At 43.7% G+C, this 22,837-nt stretch overlaps 1 protein-coding gene across 1 annotated transcript in view; it reads left to right on the top strand.

The window, feature by feature from the left end:
* LOC8031200 (prolyl 4-hydroxylase subunit alpha-1-like) overlaps positions 1 to 22,281 on the top strand; it is a 30,794-nt gene extending 8,513 nt beyond the window's left edge. Inside the window, exons 6-14 of the mRNA XM_040217600.3 lie at positions 2,363 to 2,505; positions 7,601 to 7,774; positions 9,720 to 9,784; positions 11,888 to 11,999; positions 14,454 to 14,531; positions 18,162 to 18,221; positions 19,329 to 19,397; positions 20,511 to 20,607; positions 22,193 to 22,281. Coding sequence (XP_040073534.1) covers positions 2,363 to 2,505; positions 7,601 to 7,774; positions 9,720 to 9,784; positions 11,888 to 11,999; positions 14,454 to 14,531; positions 18,162 to 18,221; positions 19,329 to 19,397; positions 20,511 to 20,607; positions 22,193 to 22,281 — 887 coding nt within the window. The remainder of the gene's footprint in view (positions 1 to 2,362; positions 2,506 to 7,600; positions 7,775 to 9,719; positions 9,785 to 11,887; positions 12,000 to 14,453; positions 14,532 to 18,161; positions 18,222 to 19,328; positions 19,398 to 20,510; positions 20,608 to 22,192) is intronic.
* Positions 22,282 to 22,837: the final 556 nt, after the last annotated feature.

Here is a 22,837-nt window from a genome sequence, read left to right as displayed (position 1 = left end):
GCGAATGATCAGTGCAATCTTTATTCAATGTGAATCGAAGTTTTTTTGTTTTTTTTAATCAACTATTGCCCCCTGTAGGAAGCCTGGATCGGAATGCATTGGTGTAAAATTTTGAGGGCCACAAGAAAGGAAGATTGAAGCAGCTTCTTTTTACTTACCTCGTGGCGAAAGATAAGCTGCAGACAAGCCACAATCTGGACACAGGATACGGTGAGGGAACTCAGGCCACTGCATCCAGGAAGCAGGATCTAACTCCCCTTCTCAAAAGGCTAAGGCTTATTTATGACATTCACATCTTTTCATACTCACAACTTTCGAACCACCGTATGCGTGGGGCTGCACATGCGCAGACGATATTTTCCAAAATTGTGGATATCTCCTCGATAGAACCAAATGAAGAGCTAAAAAACAACGCACGGCTCCCAATCGTATTTAGTAACGAAAAATAAAATAAAAACTCTAAGGGAAACATATAAAGAAATAGCAGTGCTCGGCACGCTGACTAAAAACCTGCCCTGACGCCAACGGCATTGTACCTTACAGACTAAACGCCGCTTGTCAATCATGTTGGGGTTGCTCTTTTGCATCGTAATCCTTTTTTTTCTAGTTGGGGTCTATAGCTTAGCCGCCGTGGGCTCAATGGCGCAGGTGTTGGGCTCTGGGGTAGGGGACGAGGGGAGGAAAGGGAGGAGGAAACAGTCATCGGGGGAAAGGGTAGAAGGAGGGAGAGGAGAAAGCTAGGGAAAAGTGGAAGAGCGAAATGGTCGTCGGCCCTTAAAATCTCTCACGACGAGAGCATACTGGCACGCTCTCGCCCTCTATGCGGTTACCCTGGAACTGCATTTCACTCGAGCGAAGGTTTCGCGTTGTTTGTGGGGTCAAATGTACCTACCACCTTTGAAAAACGGTCGTTTATAACATCCACAAAATATTTTTAAGCGAAAAAAAACCAAATAAGGTTTTGGGAAAAAAAGGAAATATACAGAATGCCAGGTGTTCCATGGGAACCGGATATGTGACGCCAGTGTGCTTTCTCGTTGTAAGAGATTCTAAACGGTTTCTAACCACACGGGCCTAAGAAGTCGTAAGTACGTGAACGGGCCTTAACCTATTTTAATAACAGTGGGCTTTAAAAAATACCATTTAAAAAGGTATAGTATAGCTAGCTTATTTTATTCGAAATGCCGAATAATCTATTGTGCGAAGTCAATTAAGTACAATTGGACAGAACAAGCATATACACGCAAAGGCGTTGCCTTCATTTATATATCGAATGGTGTCGCTATTGCGAACTTGACAACACAAAACGTGCAATCATTTTTTCTTGCGTTCATGATTTTGTTCGCGATGAAGGTAACGAAAACGACATTGTAGTGAGTGCGCAGGCGAGCTGGTGGGAATTAACCATTCTGATGTTAGCCTGAGACTGAGGCAGGAAAAGAGGAAGTTTCAAAGTAGAAGAAAAAGGAACAATCGAGGATACGTCTCTATCTGTAGAGACGTATCCTCGACTGTTCCTTTTTCTTCTACTTTGAAACTTCCTCTTTTCTTGCCTCAGTCTCAGGCTAACATCAGAATGGGTAACGAAAACGTTTACAGGTGTATCGAGATCCAGATCAGAACGTCATATGCAGAGTTGCGTTTTATGAAGAACGCAGCAAACGGCAGCCTTCCAGGCACGCGTCTCTGTGTCTAGCAAAGCTACGCCCTCCTTTTGTACTTTTTTTTTTCTTCTTTCTTCTTGTCATTTTCTAGCTTCCGCAGCTGCCGAGGTCTTCTCGAAGCATCTCAAAGTACTCTTCAGTGCCTCTTCAGTTTTACTTTTTATTTCTTGTTAATGTTTCTTTTTCTTTCTTTTCTTTTTTTGTTATTCACAGTCGGGTAGCGTGGTCAGTGAGGCTCGCGGCGCAGGTGTTTGGCAACGGGCCAACTAAGTCAACTTTCTTCAACCATGGCACGCTTACGTTTTTCAGAGTAAATCAAAGTTAGTTTCAGCAAGTATTCATTACAGCTTCCAAAGAGATTGCAGGTTATCTGCTATTTCAAAAACACAATAGCATCTTTTTGGGTCATCTGTCTGCCCTCGGTGAACGCGTTCGGACGTCACTGCCAGATACCGGATGCCGGCGTTCCGGGTTCTAACACGTTCTACGAGTCCAGTGGGGACAAAGGCAGCTAGCTTTAAGTCTACCCATTAACCATTCCAACGAGACCTCGGCGTCCTCACGTTCCCGAGTGCGTTCATCTCCTCCTCTCTCCCAGTCTCTGCCCGCAACTACAAAAAACATTTCTCAATACTTGCGCTTAAATATGCTCTAAACCAGTTTCATTTATTCTTTACTGCTATTTTCGGCGTGAACAGAACCCGTGCAGACACACGAAGTATCCGTGCAAGATCGCACAAAGCAGTCCGCAGACTCCAAGGCACAGCTGTTCCAGGAAGTGCTCTCGGAAGACCAAGAAGACCAAAACTACAAGCGACTTTGCCGCGGAGAGGTTCTCAGGGTAAAGTTGTTTCTTCCACTACGTACCATTTGTAACAAACGTATAAAAGAAGCGTGTATCTTTATATTACTAATTCCCGCGCTTTCCGGGTGCTGTCTTCCCCCTTTCGCCTCATTCATGCTCGCCGTTGAACTCGGCTGCCTGGAACGCGCCTTCGACTGCTGTGTTTAGCGTCTTATCTTGCCCGTATGCATCAAAAGTGGTCCCCGAAGTGGCAACAAATGACGTCACAGAAGTCGCCGTGTCATTATGTCGGGCGCTGCGATCCTGGCGGTTGGTGCCGGAAGACCCGGCAAAAAGGACTAGTGAGTGTCGGTTTTATCGTGGCGTCCAAACTCCTGGCTGCCAAAGCTTCCGTATACTGCCAAGCACGATAGCGACCTGCAGCAGAACAGGCGTCTGCCACATTAAACACCGCTGCAGTGACTCCGCCTGGACCACGGCCGATGACAACATCACGTCATCAGACGGAAATTCCACGACGTCATCAGGGGAAATTCAGAGATAATGTTTTTGTAGGACGCCGTAAACGCAACAGTCGGAGGCCTGCCCGACTCACTATTGTGTAGAGGAAAGTAGAACATCGTTTGCTGTCATCCTCTCACATTGCAAAATTCGAACGAACCCACGCTGCGAAGAGTTCAATCAATTTTCCTCTTAGGTTTGCTTTTCTTTAAAGCATGTTCCAGTCAACAAAGGTAGCCAAAACAACGCAGAACGCAATTCGAATAAATTATTTTAAACCAGTAATAATAATTAAAAAAAGCGCTCGGTCCTGTTAAATGCATATGCAACCTGTTGCAAATTACGTTCGCCGTAAAACACGATGCAAATTTATGTCTAGAATGACGTTCCTCAACCGCTACAGTTTTTATATGTTTGCTCACCCTTAAAAATTATATTGTGCCTAAGGATATAAAATAACCATGTTGTATCTGCGGTCATCTTCTTGCCTGTCAATTTGAAATGCAGATGCAACAACCTTAATTGTCCACATAAATGGGGTCCTTAGTAATACTCTGCAAGAAGTCAAACGGTTTTTTACGGCTTTTGTGGCGAAGACGATAAAAGTACTGGAAATATAACGTCAGTGAAAAAGTTGTCTGCTTATTTCTGACATCACCTCTACTTCTGTCATACATTGGCCCGTATGCAATTATACCATATGCCAAAAACAACAGTAACTCAAAGTATATGATCCTATTTCAAGCATGCATATTCTGCACCGTTAAACTATGCGGCATCTAGCCATAGATAAATTCTAAGGATCCCTGTATGCAAAACTGCGCTCGTTGCATTATGGAACCAGGTTGGTAAAGGAGAGGATGGGCATGATTTCGGTTTTGATCACCCCGTTGATGAAGTAGTTAGTGCATAACGAGAGTGCTTAAAAATAAGGTCGGCGCTTGCTTGCATTGCACCTGTTCATTTTCGTGAGAGCCCCGGTTGAAACAAGTACCTCCAGCGACCGTACGGACCTGCCAAGTCTTTGAGAGGAGCAGCGTTGCCACCTGCCGCGTCCCGTGCCAATCTTGCGGCCTAAATACCACTTCAGAGTGCAGCAAGACACTTTCGTCTCACGGACATTTTAAGAAGCCTAGGCCATTGAGACTCCGGTGGAACAAGATGACCGACCCAGTATACTTCTTCGTCCATATGCCATCTTTGTCCCGCGTTTGCCTGCGCACAAACTCTGTCACGTCAGGAGCCCGAATAAACGAGCCCCAGCATTCCATCCGTATCAGTAGGCAACACCTGCAGTATAATATATTTAAGGAAAGTCGCATATCTGAAAATACAAGCACTGTAGTCGCAGATCTGCAAATACAAACACTTTACGTGACTTCGAGGGGTAAGGTTGGACAATCGGAACCGAAACCTTCGTGGTCAAGGGGTTCCCCAGGTGCTTTGCAAGGCCTTGCACCGCTAGGATCGCTTGGACTTTAGAAGATGTCGATTGGCTTCTCCAAAGTACAATGTACAGACGGCCGTAAAAAAGATTGGCATGAGGGAGCGATTGGCCCACCGGCGATAAGGCGAAATGGGACGCTTCGGGAGCGTAAGCACGCTGGGGTCACAATTGCCGCATCTGTCCACCCTTGGATGCACGGAGGACGCCGGCGCACCAGAGGAGCAGCTCCCGATGCGCGCAGCTCATTACTCTAACGTAGCAAGATTAAAACGGAAAAGCATCACTTCACACCGCTAATCTCGAGAAACAAAAGAACAGGCCGCCAAGAAAAACAAAATGCTGCAAACGATAGCTCTGCATCTCTCTAAGGACCCCGCATCCCTGCGGTTAAAAGGTGGGAACGTCCCGGCAACTCTCGCTCCCCGTGTTATTGCGAAATACAACGCCGCATGTTGCTGTTTCACCGCACTGGCCACGAATCACTTGTGGTGAACTCTTTCTTGCGGCCTACTATGCGGCACCATGAAAGAACAGCAAACGAGAAAACAGCACGCGACAAAACAGCACGCCGTCAAAAGAGCACAGCAATAGAACAGCACGCGTTAAAACAGCACGCGTTAGAAAAGCACAGCGACAGAACAGCACGCGTCAAAACAGCACGGCGTGAAAACAGCACAGCGACAGAAGAGCATGTGCCAGAACAGCACAGCGTCAAAACAGCACGTACGTAAGTGCCTGCTGGTTTTTGGTTGTAGTTATATTTATCTATAATGTAAAACGTTCCCACTCCATGCCAATGGAGTTGAAAGCCTTGTCGTTTCCTTGCGATTGAATGTTAATTCGTTGACGTTAGTTTGTACATTCTAACCATACAAATGCACCGTCCTATTTACCGAACTCCACTTAAAGAAAGAATGAACATCACAATGGACTAAATTAGAGGAAAATTTTAAAATAGTTTATTTGACATGCGCTCTTATTTTACGTATATCTATCTTACATGGCGAAAGAAAAGCGACAGCCCGGAAGCATGTCCATGAGGGGTTGTCGCAGAATAATTCACAATCCCGTACTTGAGGACGTCTCCGTGTATCGAGGATCAGCAGCAACCCATGGAAGTGGGGACAGCGTGGTGGTTGAAAGGGTACGGTTTTATTGTTTCTAAATTTCATATTTATATTTCCCATACACGAGATGTTTTATTCAAACGTAGTTTTCATTAAAAAAAAACACGCTAGCCTTGAACAAGGATTTTATTTAAGTATGAAAATAGTACAATATCAATGTCTTCTTAACATGCGCTGATTAACTCCCACTGAAACAAAATATTCGAATGAACAAGGTTTATTATATTCACAATATCTGTAATGGCTTACAAGAAAACTGTTACACGTCGTATGAAATAGTTGCAGTGTCCTGTACGTAAAACAGAAGTACTGTACGTTAATACGTCATTTCATTATTTTGTATTAGGCAATGGAGGGCAGCATCATGAGTCTACTAAATATGGGAAAATATGTGGCAGCTTCTGTGATGCAAACACGCAAAGAATAAATATTAAATCCGCCACTTCCAGCGCCAACAAATTAAGAATCATTTAAAAGAAGACAGTGAGGGATTCAACTCAATTGGCGTGGGGTGGGAAGGTTTTATATTAAAGGCAGCAAAATATAACGACACCGAAAACCTGCAGGCACTTACGGATACGTGCTGTTTTGACGCTGTATTCTTTTGGTTCGTGTTCTTCTGTTGCTGCGCTGTTTTGACGCGAGCTGCTTCGACGCGTGCTGTTCTTTCGCTGTGCTCTTTTGACGCAGTGCTCTTTTGACGCGTGCTGTCTTGACCGTGCTATTTTGTCACATGTTGTCTTGACGTATGCTGTTCTGTCGCGTTCCCCTGCTGTACTTCATAAGTTTTTCCTATTGCTATAGGCCACCTGCAGTGCTGTTTAGTTTGGCTCTATCTAGTGTCTGAAGCAAGAAACATTGGGTATGCCTTGGAGTGGTGGCTCCATGGTTCAAACGTGAGCAATTACTCTTGTGGCACCATTTAGGCCAATCGTCTGAAGAAAGAATAGCTGGTTGGTCAGGAAGCCGTGATCGCATAACATGCCGGTACGGCGGAAGCTACGGCTCTGGTGGGCCAGTGGGGACGTGACTGCGTATCACCGCAGTACGCTTTTACTGCGAAAAAGTATCAGGCTTTTCGCTGCGTCATGCTCCAATATCTGTGCATTGCGCTCGTATACGTAGCCCATATCGAAGCTTGTCGTGCACCCTTTGCCAAGTTACAACCAGACAGGGTATAACCGTGGGCTCTCACTCTTCTGGCGCCGCCTTACCGTTGCCGGCTTGCTGTAAATATTGATCAGTCTTCAATATCTACAACCACTTGAATAAATAATGAATTAAAATCTACCGAAAAATCGGTTTTACATTTGGTTCCGTGCTTTCGCAAAAATCTGATTAACCCAGCGAATTGAATCTGCCATTAAATATGAAAAAGCCAGGCTTCGTGGAAAGTGAGCTTTACGCACAAGTTTATTTTAAGTTGACCCGGAAAACAACTGCCACTGAACGTTCGACGTGGCTGCATCTATATTCGAGAACAGCAGCCCCTATCTCGTTCCCTTCACTTCGGTACTAGAATGCTTTCAAAATAATATACTATGATATAATATGTAATAATAGACTATGCTCTCCGTTGTTATGCATTTATGTGTTGTGTCAAATACAGTGTAAACTGCTACAGCACGAAATCGCAAATATATGGTTGTGCTACTCGAACAGTACGTGGACAGGGAGATATGACATTAAAAAGGTTTGCAGTATTTCAAATAAATAAATAAAATAGTCTAGTTAGGCGCAAATGTTCCCTTAAGGATACCACGGCCGTGTCCTCTTTTTTATCTATATATGCCACCAAAACAATGGTATTGTTTTTTTCTTATCTCACGCCAAAAATTAACCATAAAAAACACGAAATCGGCGGATAGAAAAAAACACACCAAAACTTCGTAAGTGGTAAGAAAAACAAACCCCCCAAAACTGCGAAATCTAGTTATAAATTTTTAATCTGTGTATAGCTATATTTAACATTCGAAACATTATAATCAACAGAGCCTCAAAGTCGGAATATCTTGTAGCATGCTTTCCAAAAAAAAGTCGCCGGTTTCATTAACAGAGCCCCAAGATGGACAGCCAGCTGAGGTGTCGCTACTACAAGGGACAAGATGGCTTCTTTGCGCTACAGCCAATCAAGCTCGAAGAAATCAATCTTAAGCCTTACGTCATTGTGATGCACGACGTTGTTCAAGACAAAGACATCGAAGATCTGATGGCCTTCGCTGAACCACGGGTAAGAAAGACTGCTTCTTAAAAGGAACAATTTTCTTCCGAGTCACAAACGGCTTCTATATAAGTTACTACCGAAATTAATGTTTTGTGCTTCTTTTTCGTGCAGTCCCAATTAGCAGCGCAGTCATTCATATAGCGAATGGTTGGAAGAACCCGTAAATTCTGACTTCATTCCACACTTTCTCCCTTTAAAATGTGGATATATGCATCGAAATGTGGTGCGGCCATGTATCACTACACCCTAATGCGCCGTAAGGATCCCATGCTACCAGTCGTACTGCACACGCAAAATTTCTCATCTACAGCGTGTACCATATCGCTAAAAACTGCCAGAGTAACCTCATGCTGTTTATGCATCGAATAACTATTTTTGCTTTAATTTATTCACAGATTCGATTTGTCTATTGCTCCCAAGCGCCGTAAAATCTACTCGGCAATTCTAGACGGAGTCCCAATTTCTTTCGAACCAAAGACGATATCAATGTTCACAGTTCAGAAGGTTGTAAACCGGAAGATGGCGTCAGGGCAACAGGAGTTCATTACCTCCCACGTGCGATAATATTCTTGAGGCACTCCGGGTGCCGCCTTGTGACATCGCTAGATTCTAAAGCCGCTATTAGCAGCCACGTTGGTTCCTTTTGTCTGTCGTTATTTTTTCAGCCTAAGGTTGGGCAACCCTAACTATGGTAGGCAAAAAAAAAAAAAACAGATATCACAATCGCGATGGCTGCTGGTATAGTGAAATACTCAATTCTTCCTCTGTCGTTTTGATTGGTACCTTCTCTTCTAGCCCTCAAGGGCGATGTGATGCTGCTTCCCGCATACAGATTATGGTACACCATGTAGTCTAGTGAATTTAGAAGCCCTCATCGCCCGCGCGATCGCCACATGTCCCCTTCTAGTCCACCGTACCTTCGCCGGGTTAGGGAAAGTGTACATGGGGGTAGAAGAGTTGCAGTGCTACCAGCATTGATATGATGAGATGGTGGCGGTGAGACTGAGGCACGAAGCATGAGACTGCTCTCTGCCCTGACTGGAGAAATAATTTCTCGCCAACCGATAATCTTCGTTCGTCTTTTTTAAGATGGGAAGGAGACTCGGTTAAGAAGTGAGGAATTGAAAGAAGAAAAAATGAAAGTGGGAAGTCTTTTGTTTGTTTGTTTGTTGATTCGTTTTTTTGTTGGTTTGTTTATTCAGCGGGAAGTTGGCCAGCCCCAGTTGGCATCTGGCGTCTTCGCAATCGATCAATCTATCAATCAATCAATCAATCGATCAACCAATTTATCTATTTATGTATCAGTTAATATGTACTGAAAGGAACCGATTTATTAATTAATTAAACGGTTGACTGACTTTTAATATTAATTAACTGATTGACTGACTGATATATTAATTAATTAAGTAAGCAATTCATACTCCGGTAAGTTGAGCAGTTAATCATCATCTTGTTTACCCAAACAACTGCTAGGCCTTAGGAGGGGTACAAGTACATGAAGGGAAATAAAACAAAAACACAACCTTGCCAGGAAACATGATAGTACTGTTGTTGATATAATGCTTTTTTCTGTAGATTATATTTTTCATCTAAAGAGAATCCTACAAACCTGTCTAATTTTATCCATTTGGGGAATTCTGCAAATACAGTACGACCGCCAACCTGAGGCACAACGCAGTAATGATACTCGACCGCTCTCCGGCACGATGCTCATCTAGACTAAAACAAACAATGGCAGGGATTCACCCCAAGATCCCTGGGGTCTGTAGCAAATAACAGCCTCATATATTTACATTAAAATAAAACATGTTTAAAGAAAGGGTACGTCGATTTTAAGCCTTAAGTGAAATGGTTATTCAAGAACTAACAAGATAAACACAAACAACCTTGTTTCATTGTTTGTTTATATGTTACTTTGTTCTCTTTTTTTTTCCCCTGTTTCCCACGACAGCTGGAACGATCCACAACCTACACTGGGAGTGAAATGATGCCGTCGCCAGAACGAACCAGCTCAACGTAATATTGGCTTGTTTCAAGCTTTCTTTACGTAATGATTAATACTACGGTGTTTATTACTTACTCTGTTGAGGAAGACACTGGCAATCTTAGTTCTGTGACAAGTTACTAAATTATTTGAAGTAATGTGGAGAGTTAAGCAAGATTGTATGATGACATTATTGAATTGAAGATTGAATATTCGAATATACATATATTCGATATTAAATCTTGAATATTCAATATTAATTATTGAAATTAATATTAAGAAGAAGAAGAATTATTATAAAGCTACCTTTGTGTTTGCTTGATAAATGTCGTGCCGGCCATTCAGGAATACCTTTCGATCCCTCTCATTGAAAATATCTGGGTACATAATCTCTATTCGAAACAAGGTGTTTTTGTAGTGCTGCTTTTGCGCCTCCCGTCAGATTTGCCAATGTCTATATGTGCTTCCAAGTTATCCCCTTATTAGGAGCAGCCAACGAATTGCTAATCTGAATTACGACGTCCAGTAGTACGCCATAGCCCTTGCTTACATTTCAAACAACACACCGGCGCATTTCTTGCCCTTTATTCTAACAGGGTGTAAATCTAGAGGTTGTCTCGACTGAACACTTTCCATGACACTAGATTCTGTTTTTATAACGGCTTTTTAATTTTAATAGTATAAAACGATAATTGACGGTCGCTTGTTGGTCGGAACTCTGCCGCGTAATGCGCAGTTATCTGAGCATTCTGTAATGTAAAACAAGAAAACCTAAACAAGTAATGTACATTATTTGACGTATCCCTCATTGCCAAGTGTGTTCAGAAATCAAAAGACATCGATCTAACACGATTCTCTAAATAAAGAACGATATGAACTTCGTCTCATTAAGGTCGGGCTTAGCTTACACTTTATTGATTGGTTTTAGGTAACAATAGAAGTTAAGTAGTTATATTATATAACATGTCGAGTTTTTTTTTATAATTGACGACAAATTAGCAGAGGGGTATGATGACAGTGTTTTTCTTTTCTTAATATACAACTTTAAGACCATTGTTTCAAGAAACATAAATAACCTGACTAAAGTGGGGCTCCTAAACTTTTGTAAGCGTAGTGTATACTCATTACCAAAACGCAAAAAATCCTACCGTGGAGACATTTATCAAATGAACGAGGTGATGCCGGATTTTACCTCTCCAAGCTTTACGTCCTTAAATGTTGTGACCGGAAATAAACAGTAGCGAATCAAATAGATGATCCATGGACGAATCTAAAGAGAGCGATTAGTTTTCGCACTGATTCAGAGTTTGCTAATGCAAACACACACACACACAGGTCTGTGTAGCGTACAGCGTTTATACTTTGTTGCGCACTCGTGATCGCCAAACCATGTAGTCACCCACGGCTTAAGAACCACAGGGTTTTCTTAAGCTGTGGTTCTTAAGCCGTCATGTTGCGTTTCCGCTTCTTGCATCGGGATTCGTTGTGCGGCATTCTTCTTATCAAACAATGCCGCAATTCCATTGGCTGCCGAGCTATGTACATGGCTTGCTTGTGACGCCACCGCTAGCTGCTAGCGCTCATTCTTACTGGTTCGTACGTACGAAAAACAGTCAGCAAAGTGACCACAATTGCCGCTGATTATGTGACGCCAATGCAGTCACGTATAGCATATTGTTCTAAATTTGCCACGCGTTCATTATAAATGGTAATTTACGAATTCGGGGTTAAGCTGCTAATTCGTCATGCAAAAGACAGTCTTTATACACTTACTGAGGCGCCTTGGTTCCTCGTATACTAAAGTCCCGTCATATTGGTCATACCAAAACTGTCTGCAGAGATGTTCGAAGCATGCATATGTGTAAACTAAGCATGCTTCGAAGATGCTTCAGGCGTGTATACAGAGATAATTCTGTCGACATGCCTGCAGTGGACACTGTATCATTTGTATGACGAACAAGCAGGTTGACTGTGGCTTTACGGGTTGGCACTTGGGCAAGAAACTTCGTTGGCCCTTTCACGTTGATAAGCCTGCGAGTTTTACCAACGGAAAAACAGCAATAAGAAGCTGCAACTATCGCAACGTCAAACATTGCGTGTGTTCAAAACTTTTTTTTTCGCATCTTTCCTTCTAGTGCCTGGCTGAACGAAGATGAGGCACCTATCGCAGTCAGAATGAATTCGTATCTGCGTGCTCTCTTGGGCATGGGTACCTCGGACACCGATGAAGAAGCGGAAGCGTACCAGGTTAGATAACTTTTGTCGTTATGAGAGAGCTGCTTTGGGGTGTACCTTAGGAAGTGCGATGCGTTCGGGAATGGTGGCAACAAATTAAGAAATCGATTAGAGTAAACGAATATATAAAATGAAAATAAAAATACGCAGAAAGGTTGAAATTTTAAAAAAAAAGTAAGGATGATTAGAGTAAAAAATGTATCGTCCTCATTTGCAGATTTCGTTGTCAGTGCTCACTCTACTCTGCAAGCCGTGCTTTCTCTTCGACGCTCGTAATTTGTACAGTTAATTTAACTATGAGTGAGAACGCAGCCGTCTTTACGTGCCAATAGATCCGGTCAATCAGTAACAGAAAGTGCAACATCACGATGTTCGTCTTTCTCTCGGCCGTTTCGTATCCCCACTTGAACGAATCGAGTGCCGCGGATGCGCCCTGACCGCACCACGAACACTTTAAAAAAAAAAGCCCCTGCGTCTGCTTTCTCGCACAACACTCGGAGAGCCAATCACCGCCAATCACCGCAACTTACGGAGGCAGCTCAGCAAATGACAATGCTGAATCATATGCTCAGACCAAAAAAACGCAGTCTGAGTTGTGACATTAAGCAATGCAAAACGTCACGCTTGCATTGCTTAATGTCACAACTCAGACTGCGTTTTTTTGTCTAAACATATGTTTCGGCATCGTCATTCGCTGAGCTGCCTCCGTAAGTTGCGCTGATTGGCTCTTCGAGGGTGATACGTGAAAGTAGACGCACAAACTTTTTTTAGAGTGCTTCATGAAGGAAGAGGAGGCCATCTGGATGCTTTCATTATTCTAGGTTATGTTGCCTGACCTCGCAATTTTAGTATGCACGTCTTTGAGAGTAGTTTAAGAAACGCGGGGTATGGCGAGTCCCGCATGCATCTCATTGTTGCTTCACATCCAATGAATTGCAGCATTAGTCTAAAAACACCGAAGAACCAATCACGAAACAAGGGGCATGAACATCACAAGGCACGCCCCCCCCCCCCCCCAACCCGTTTCTTAAGTTGTCGGTGATTATGCGGAGCGCAAGTTCGTCTGTTTCTTTTGCTGGAGTTGTGGTGATGTCAGAACGTAGAGCTCTGATTAAAGAAGAGTGAGTAGACCTCAAGTCAGCTTGCTTTCAGGTCTACCCACTACACTTCCAATGAGAGTCGATCCGAACTTGGCGTTCTCACGTCACCACAAACCCTGAAAAAGAAGCAGACGAACTTGCGTTCCGTATAGTCTGTGACTACGCCCTGTTTGACGCCGAAACGAAGCCTGAAATCTTCACCGTTGAGCTTTTTCGTTGGGTGTCGGGTAACTGTCAGTTGCGTCGCTTTATGGCTGATGTTCGAACAGGAAGTGGTGGCTAGGTTATTGTGCAAGCAACTGGAACCCTCACTCCACTCCCCAATATGAGAGTGCTAATCCTTGTCGTCCGCACATTTGTGTTCATGAGTGAATTCCGTCATGAGGCTTGAAAATATCCTTAAAACACGACTACAAACTCGTACTTCGCGTAGTACCGGTCCTTCGGCCTACTAAAAAAGAACATCTAAAAGCAAAAAAAAAAAAATAAAAAAAGCACTGCGCTGGATTTTTTTTTTTTTTATTTATTGATTTTTTTCTTTTTTTGTGGGGGGGGGGGGGGGTTGTTAATAATTTACCTGAGAAAATGTTAATTATTCCGTCCTTAAAGTGACCCCTCCAAACTTTCGGGCCGTTATTAAAGCTATGATGTCGTCGGGTGAATAATCACAAGGACTACCGATTTGTACGCCTTTCGTAGAAAACAGTGGTTCTGGTTAACTTTCACCAGTTAATATAGAGCACCTGAAAACAGAAGGGGTCACGCTCAATGTGGACTTCTTAACTCTTTGACCTGGTGTACCTTCAAGGACCAGGACTCAATGCAGCGTATATGCTAACAAAAGCAACGATAAACATAAGTATCAAATAGAAACAGTCGTAAGGTACTTTGTCAAACAAACTTTTCTATACAATTTGAGTTTTTTAATATAAATGTTCGCCCGTGTGCAGAAATGTCATAAGGCCGCCTTTGGTCGCGTTGACTCTCACTGACTCTTTGTCACTAGATACTGTAATACACGTAAAACAAACAAAAAAAATTACCCCGACAGCGTTGCTCGTTTTTCAAGTAGCGACATGTTCGCCGATGTACGAGTCTTTGTGCGCATGTCCCTCGAAGAAGCATGCCCACGAAGAAATGAACTAAGCTATCGAGAATTCACTTACACTGAGATCTCGATTTTGCGTGCAGTTTCAAGAGTTTGGTTTTAGATATCCGCAAAAAACGCCGAGCATAAATTATACCAAGGCGGTGAGGATGATGCACATCGTAATGCCTGCCACAATCGGCAAACCTTTCTACCCATATGAGGGTCATAACTTTGTCCGATGTTTTCTAACTGGACATACTTTGTGTCAATGGGCAGCTGGCCAACTACGGTACTGGAGGGCATTTCTTGCCGCACCACGACTTCCTTCAAGACTCATTGGAGGCTTACAACAGTGTGAGTAGTCTCAAGCTCCATTCTGTCGCGTGATTCTTAACTTGCTATCTTCCGTTTCATCTTTAGTCCGACCGCATCGACGCGAAGATTCTGTCGAACCAATTAAACGAGGCTCAAGCTGCGTCGTCTTGTCGCTTGTTGTCTTTGTTGATTTGCTATGACCGGCTAGACCAATCACGCGCACAACAGAGCCGTATATATAGAGAGTTTGGTCAATGGAGCCGCAGGCAGAGCCAGGGCGTGCGGCGGACTCGGAAAGAGGGCTCGGCATGCTCTCTTGACCAACCAGAAGCTGAAAAGGATCCCCTAGCGGTGGTAGCGAGAAACAGTTCAGATCAAAGGTCTATGTTCGTATATGATTTTAATAAGTGCGTAAGAGTGAAGTGTAGTAACTCTTCGTGGTTGAAAATAGGGTGCACGTGTTGTTTTGATCATGATCATGCAGAAAAATGTAAGAAACGAATGCGCAGCTCAACTCTGTTTTGCGCGGACAGAGTGTGACCGCTCGGATGGCAGATTTCCGGCCCTCGGCGCTTGGCGTACGGATTATGTCGATCGTTCCGCTAGTCGCACTCTTCCACCATCATTTTGGATAAGCGTGATTGAAACATCACGTGTACCATATTTTCAGCCATCGAGAGTTACTCCAATGCAGTTATCAGGTTTGTTTCTCGCGACCACCGCCAGGGTATTATTTCCGGCTTCTGGTTGGTCACATTCGAATTTCTGAAGACGCCCTGGAACACGGCCAGCCCGCTTTCGGACAAAGGCGCCTCCTCATTTGTCTCCTATACTTCCCAAAGAATGGCCAAACTCTCTACATATACGGCTCTGGCGCACAAAAAAGAAGCGCAGGATCGCGGCGCCTACGTTCAAAGCCGTATATAGAGATTGTCTGGCCATTCATTAGGAAGTATGGGAGCTCAATGTTGAGGTGCCACTGGCCGAAAGAGGGCATGGGCGTGTTCGAGGGCGCCTTCACAGATTCGAATGTGACCAGCAGAAGTCGCGAACAATATTCTGGCGGTGGTCGCGTCGGAGTAACTCTCGGTGACTGAAAATTATGTCGCACGTGATTTTTCTATCACGATCGTGCAAAGTCACAATCTAGGAGAACGATCGATGCGATCCGTTTGCCACAGGCGCCGAGGGCAGGGAATATGCCGTCCGAGCGGTCAGAGTTCACCCGAACAAAAGAGAGTTTGAGTGTTACATTCGATTCTTATATCTTTATTGCACGATCATAACATGTACTATATTTTCAGCCGTAAAGCGTTACTCTATTTAGCTCTTACGCTCTAACAAAAACGTTTCTCACTATCACCGCAAGGAGATCATTTCCGGCTTCTGGATGGCCAAGAGAACATGACGAGCCTTCTATCTGCGTCTCGTGCACGCCCAGTCTCTGCCTGCTCCTCCCAATGTCCAAACTCTCTCTATATACGGCGTTGTATATGCTTTGCCTGACTGCTTTACTCGGTTATAGTAAAGGTGCAAAGGCGATGGACGCCGTGCGGGTGCTCTTTTCACGTTTGTTCGGTGTTCTCGGGTTGTAGCATCATCTGCTGTCGGACTTAAAGTGGAGCGTCTATTTTACCGCAAAACATTCGGAATACTCAATCGCCGCAGTGAAAGAAAGGAGCTCGACGAATCACGAAACTAATAACATGTTTAGACCAAAATAAAAAGAAAAACCGGATTGCTTTCTGGCACTGAGCATAACGCTTCACCATGCTCAGTGCCACAATGTATACTGTTTCTTTATGTCGAAACTTAATTTTAGCCTAGTCATTAGGAGAGATCTGTGAAAGGGCCCATCAGACAAAGCCCGAGACTCACAAGACACCCCCGAAGAATGAGCCAAGCACCCTCATCTCCCCTTCCAAACTGGGTGGCGTGGTGAACCTCTTCTCTCGGTCCTTCTTCGCCATGTTTCTCGGCTGACGAACGCGTTCAGTGGTCACTTGTATATTTTTTTTCTGTCCTTATAATTATTTTATTTAATCGCTTATTTGTTTATCGCAACGTGCTTGTTTTTCTGCGTGTTTTATTTTTCATTGAGCCAATAATAATACGCCTCCATTATATGATTAAACACAGCACATATTTACTGCAAAATAAAACACGTCAAGAATGCATCTCTCGCTCCGCAATTTTTGTCATTCTCTCTCATATTATTATTCGATCAGCACAATACAAATTTGAATAGTCCTGTATATTATTACACTTTTTTTGTTTTTATTTGCTAATGTTGGACTGAGGTTTGGTGTTCTTCTGACGAGGACATAGACAATTGTGCTGGCTACAGTCTTTAAAAGTTAAATCGCTCTAAATAGCGCGGGGAGGTTCATGCTTTCATGCTAAACTTTTCCCTTCAATGTACGATCATTACCTAGTTTACGGCTGTCACAGATGATTTAGAAATCTTGACTATTCGGAAGGCGAGGTCCGTCTTCTCTGTGATGCATCCTTACGAAAATATTTACCGACACTTTTTTTTTTATTTGTTGAGATTTTTTTATTGGCCGGAGGAATGTTAGCTTTCTTTGGGTGGTGATTTCAATATCAACATGATAACGTCATCACCGCGACAGTTGGAGTTTCTCTTACTGTGTCAGCCGCACGTTTCCGTATGTTTTTTTTTTTTTTGTTCTTCTGTACCATACTTCAGCCAACTCTGGCAAATGATGTGAGAAACCGCAGATTTGAATGAGCCAACAGTCAGTGATCACCTTCCCATATATTTGTTTTCTAATCTCAAAGATGTGTCAGGAAAAAACCTGAACCTAATCACTGCCATTATCATAATACAAGCTCGGCACGCCTTTTCTGATTTGAAGCGCAAGTACAAGCTACAAACTGGAATTGTGGTCCTTTCTTGCGACTCGGCAGACGAGGTGTATAACTTGGTTATTGAGACCTTTTCTAGATTTTATATAAACACTGACTCCCCTATAAACAGCGTATAGCAGCATAAAACACCACTAAATCCGTGTGTTACACCCCTAATAATGAAAATGAATAATCGTTGGGATGGGCGCTATAAACCTTTTTTACGAACTAGAAACTTGGCCGTCCTCGTCGAACTAGAAAAAAAAATCGACAGAGAAACAACTTAACGAGCGCTCTTCAAAAAATAACTAGCGGCGCCACAGCAGATGTGGTGCACGTGGAGAGACATTTATTCTTTTTGACAGACCACGGAAACTTTGGCAACTACGAATTGCGCCACCGCGACGACAGCGACAATCGCGTTTGAGCGTACTTTTTGCCTGGGCTTCTAGTTTGTAGTGTCAACCGCCAGGATCGCGACGTTCGTCAGCCTGATAGACCGGCTTCTGTGACGTGCTTTGTTCCCACTTCAGGACCACACCTGATGTATGAACAGAATAGGAGGCTAAACACACCAGCCGAAGACGCACTGCATGCACCATGCTCCTGACCCTTAAGTCAAATACTGATTGCTTATGCGTTTCTAGGCACGACTGGTGCATTTTCACTCGCTATTTAAAGACAAATGTTGTATTCAAACACGCCATGATTTAAAAAAAAAGGTATGTCGTTTTCAAGCAGAGCGCGAAACACCGCGAAATCTATACTTTTACCTTCTCCATATGTCTTCTTCTTCAGTCGGCTGATTATTACCTTCAACGAGGAGCAGGAGACAGATTAGCCACGCTTATGATCTACGTAAGTGAACCTCCTTTTTTTTTTCTCAACTCTTCGCCGCTCTAGTCCTCGTAGAATATTCCCAAATTTCAAATTCGTGAAGGCTTTTTTTTAAATTTTTATTTGTATCGCAACGTACACGTCGTTCTTTAGTGCACGGCATATCCCCTGTACAGTAAGATAAATACATAGGCTATAATTGGTTACATGTTAAGTATTGAGGGGAGGATCCTCCCACATCCTTTCACTAGAGTTGATTAAAGGCTGAAACTGACGCGACCCCCTCTCCAACGTTAACTCCGCTGAAGTGGAAGCAGGCGGGAGGAGCTTCCCCTGAACTCTAATTACCCTGTCACCGACTAGAGATGGTATACTAATGGACGGTTTACAAAGTTCGCACCACGTAATAGCTCCTGCGGCATACGTCCGAGTCCACCATTGTTTCGGCCATGCACCCTGGGCACGCCTGGTCATTAAAGCACTTTTTTTCTTTACCCACGAATTTTCGAATTGCTACTTTGGCGAGGAGATCGAGTTATAAGGGGCACTTTGTCCAGCTTTTTTTCCACAAAGCTCGCGGTGTTTACCGCATACAAGGCCTGGGGACTGAATTCCTTACGTCACCTTCCTCGATGAGGGGCGGGGCACAAATTGGACACGATTTTGTGTCAGCATTTCGCTGTGACTAGTATTCAATTGGTGCTTTACTCATTAAACACGCACCCTAACCAAGTGCCAAAGCAGAGCTTAGCAACCTCAGCCGAAACCTGCGGCAGAAAGACGTACACAATATTGATGATGTTGCCCCCATTTATTTAATTTTGAGCTTAGCCGCGAGTGGCGCGAACGACAGTCTTGTCTTCTCCTTTAACAGAAAACTTTAATCGATATCACGTAAATGTCCGCTGAAAACACCGTTTGGTAGCACAGGCTCGAAAGAACGTCTATGAATCTCGAGGTTCTTCGGTTTGAATGTTTTTATATGCCCGTGAAACTGAGGTTCACAATTTCAGTGGCAAAATCAAATCAACGGCAACACTGAATAAATTACCGCTTATCTCTCGAGCACTCGGGCCTAATTATAACTTTTTTCACCAGATGGCGAACCTGTATTGTTATTGGTTACAGATGACTGACGTTGAAGAAGGTGGCGCGACAGTCTTTCCAAACCTCGGAATAAGGCTGACACCCAAAAAGGTTAATTAATTTTCTTTGTTTCCTCGTGTTTTATCATCGAAAATCTAGAAGCTCTAAAGTGTGTGACAGCTTAAAAAAAATGCACCGCGTGGCACCATGCCTTAACGACATCTCTTTTATCGCCATTATACCGGTGAAAATAAAGTCTTTCCAATTTCAAGAATTTAATACATAAATATCCTACGTACAGAAACTTGTTTTGTTTCAAGAAAATCATAAAAAGTCAAAAGGGTCTCCTTTTTTTTTTTACTTTTTCGAACACCTCAACATGGACGTCGTTTGCTCCCCGGTGACCGTCCAAGCGAAACTCAGTTTCTAGCTCTTGTTAGGCGTCTATCAACGACAGTCCCAGAACGTTGAATTCCACTGTTTCATTATTTTAGCATCTGTCAGATCTCGCCCATGCTTATTTATGAACTTTCGTTGATCTGTAGCGGGCTATTTCCTTTCCTAAAAACAAAACGCACTGTTCTCTCCATGTTTAAACATGTTGAAACCGCTGGTCCCAGTGCCACCTATAATTTAAGCCGAAAAAATCATTCGATGAGTAGAATTGAGTAACGCCACAACTTCCGTGCTTTTGTTTGTTATAGTTTCTAAGATAAAATGCTTCTTTATCAGGAAAAGACAATGTTCACACTGTATTTTATCTTATAAATTGTGTGCAGTGCTATCAAAGGTAGAAGCGCACATGCTTAGCTCTGTCACAGGCCTTGTTTGCACATAGTTAATTCAAAAGGCCAATGACAACCAAAAATAAATTCGCTTTTAATTTTTAAGACGTTCTGAATTTGACCCGGCGACGTCGAAACCCCCATAATGAAAGTGTAATAACGCCGTCTTGATGTGTCCGAGGCAATTCCTGTGCGTACAGATCTTCAGGAGGTGAGTTCGTATCCAGGTTGAAGTGCCAGGAATCAGACGCAAGCTTAGTGCGGACAAGGCGCCGCGTCACCAAGATTTTGGTTGCGAATGACGAGATCGCTATGTGGTTCAAATGAATTCCCAAATCCTCTAATGGGGGCGGGCTAGATGCCCTTTGTTGGTTTGGAACGAAAAACACTCGTACTTTTTTTCAATAGATTGGTCTTAACACGAAGGTTATTTTCGCAGGGGGACGCCGCGTTCTGGTGGAACCTAAAGGCGAGCGGGGATGGTGAGAGGCTCACAACGCACGCCGGCTGCCCCGTCCTTTACGGATCCAAGTGGAGTGAGTTCGTATAAGTAAAAAAAACAACGTCGCCGTTGAAGACAGAGACCCTTGAAGAAAACTTGGGAAAACTTTTTTTGCGTCATTCATGAAGCCCACCCAGCACGCCATTAGAGCCACTGAATATGCGTCAGTTAGAGAAAATCGGCACTTGAATCCCTGATAATGTAGTGATTGCGCAGGCGAGCTGGTGGATGTCAACCGCTTTGTTCTTAGCCCGAGACTGAGGCGGGAAAAAAGGAAAGTTTCGAAGTAGAAGAAAAATGAACAGTCGAAGACACGTCTCTATTAGAGACGTGTCTTCGACTGTTCATTTTTCTTCTACTTCGAAACTTTCCTTTTTTCCTGCCTCAGTCTCGGGCTAAGAACAAAATGGTTAACTTGAATCCCCGATTTTTTTGCGCGAATCGCCATCTTTGTGCATAGTGCGGAGTTTGAATTGTCACGATTCGGAAGTGCTACTTTCTAAGCTTTAGAAAGGGTTAGGGTATCTCAAGGGATACAGTTATTGGCCTGAAACATTCTTTGGGTAGGTGTTCGGCATTTCGTGAAGCCTAGATAGAAGCGTGGTCGCAAGGCTTAGCACCGATTGGCTGATAGGTGAGAGAAGAGGAACTGAGGTGCTCGACGTTGATTGGTAAACGGGGAGGTCATGTGACCAGAGGGGTAAGCGAAAAGGAGAGGTATAGGCGAGGAGGAGGTCAACCGCCTGTGGGAGAGGAGCTCGCGAGTATGAAAGGCTCTGGAAGATCGCCAGGTTTACCAGCCCGATTAGCGGCAGTACACTTCATTGTATGAATAACTATAAAGTGCACACACGGTACGTGTTAAACTGTCTGATGAAGAACGCTAAGAACGTAGCCGTCTTGCCTTTGAAAACAGAGACTATGTTAAGCGTTTGTGACGTTCGAACGTTTCACGTATGCAACACAATTGCCTAATAATTTGTTATAAATTTTCTCCATCGCGGACTGCTGTGGATTTTCTACAGCATGACATAGAATTCTTGTGTGTTTGCGAGAACGATTTGGATGACTGCAACAATGATTTTAATCCTCAAAATGGGTGAAGTGCTGTTACTCTGAAGTGTGGCTTATTGAGTGACTGTAAGACACGCGATTTAATGACCTCATTGTGGGCTCTGAGAGTGCAGGTGCGTTAACCGCCTAGCGCATGTGCAATCTCAAAGTCCACGCATTACTCCACACCTTCGTGTTTTGTAGTCCTTGTAAAAAGTAGCAGCATTTTAACTAAACAGAAGAGAGGTATGCAGTCCGGCCGGAAAACCATACTGCAGATAGCTTCACAATTCGGACGGCTGGAGATCTCGGCTTGGAACGATCCGCAGATGGCATTTTCCTTACAGAAAAATCGGACATATCATTGGCCTTATGTGTGTGGACTTCAATGAAGTAAGACAACTCAAAGCGAACTCGCAGCTGCCGCCTCAAACAACAGCTGTGAGTGAGCCTTGTGTTGACTTACTTCGTCCTCGGTCTTTTCGGCGCTTCTATGCTTTTTGTGTGAGAATTGCTTTGGGTCGTGTTCACCGTTTGTATAAAGGTCATGTCTCTTTCTCTCGCAGTCGCAAACAAGTGGTTCCGGTCCTACAGCAACGTGTTCCGGCTTCCCTGTTCCAAAGACCGGAATGCTTCCCTGGCGCCCCTCGTCTGACCTATTTTCCAAGACTTCATGTCGATCAGCAGAATGTGGCTATACGCCAGCTGTCGGTGTCATAGCCAGCCTCTTTATCAGCCCCGAATGTATTGGGAGAATCGCTGCTTGCAATAAAATTATCGGTGATCATGTTACGGCCACCGACATCTTAAGAAACTTGGGGCATGGCAGTCCGGAACACCTTCTTATTGCTCCGCGGCTAATTAGACAGTTGTAGTTGATAAGAATGCAGAATAGCAAATCATTAAGTAAATTTAGTAAGCACAATGAGCCTCGCCCTGCGTTTTTTTAACGCAATAGCGTTTAGAAGTTCGTGCCGCAGAAAAGCCGGCGTCGGTGTCGGTGGGACGGGAAAATCCTTATTGGTTAATTGATAGGGTCACGACGTCAGAATCACATTTCCTCACACTGGAATTTCAAACAACCCACAACACTCACGTGAAACGTGACGTCACGCGTGGAATAAAAGTCATTGAAGCTTGACATGGTAAGGCGAATTAAAGGTCGCCCCATGTCTCAAATGATTTCACTTTATAATGCAATTAAACGACAC

Source organism: Ixodes scapularis, unplaced genomic scaffold (genome assembly GCF_016920785.2).
Source record: "Ixodes scapularis isolate PalLabHiFi unplaced genomic scaffold, ASM1692078v2 PGA_scaffold8__174_contigs__length_109621045, whole genome shotgun sequence".
NCBI lineage: Eukaryota > Metazoa > Arthropoda > Arachnida > Ixodida > Ixodidae > Ixodes > Ixodes scapularis.
This window is presented reverse-complemented; position numbering and strand designations above follow the sequence as displayed.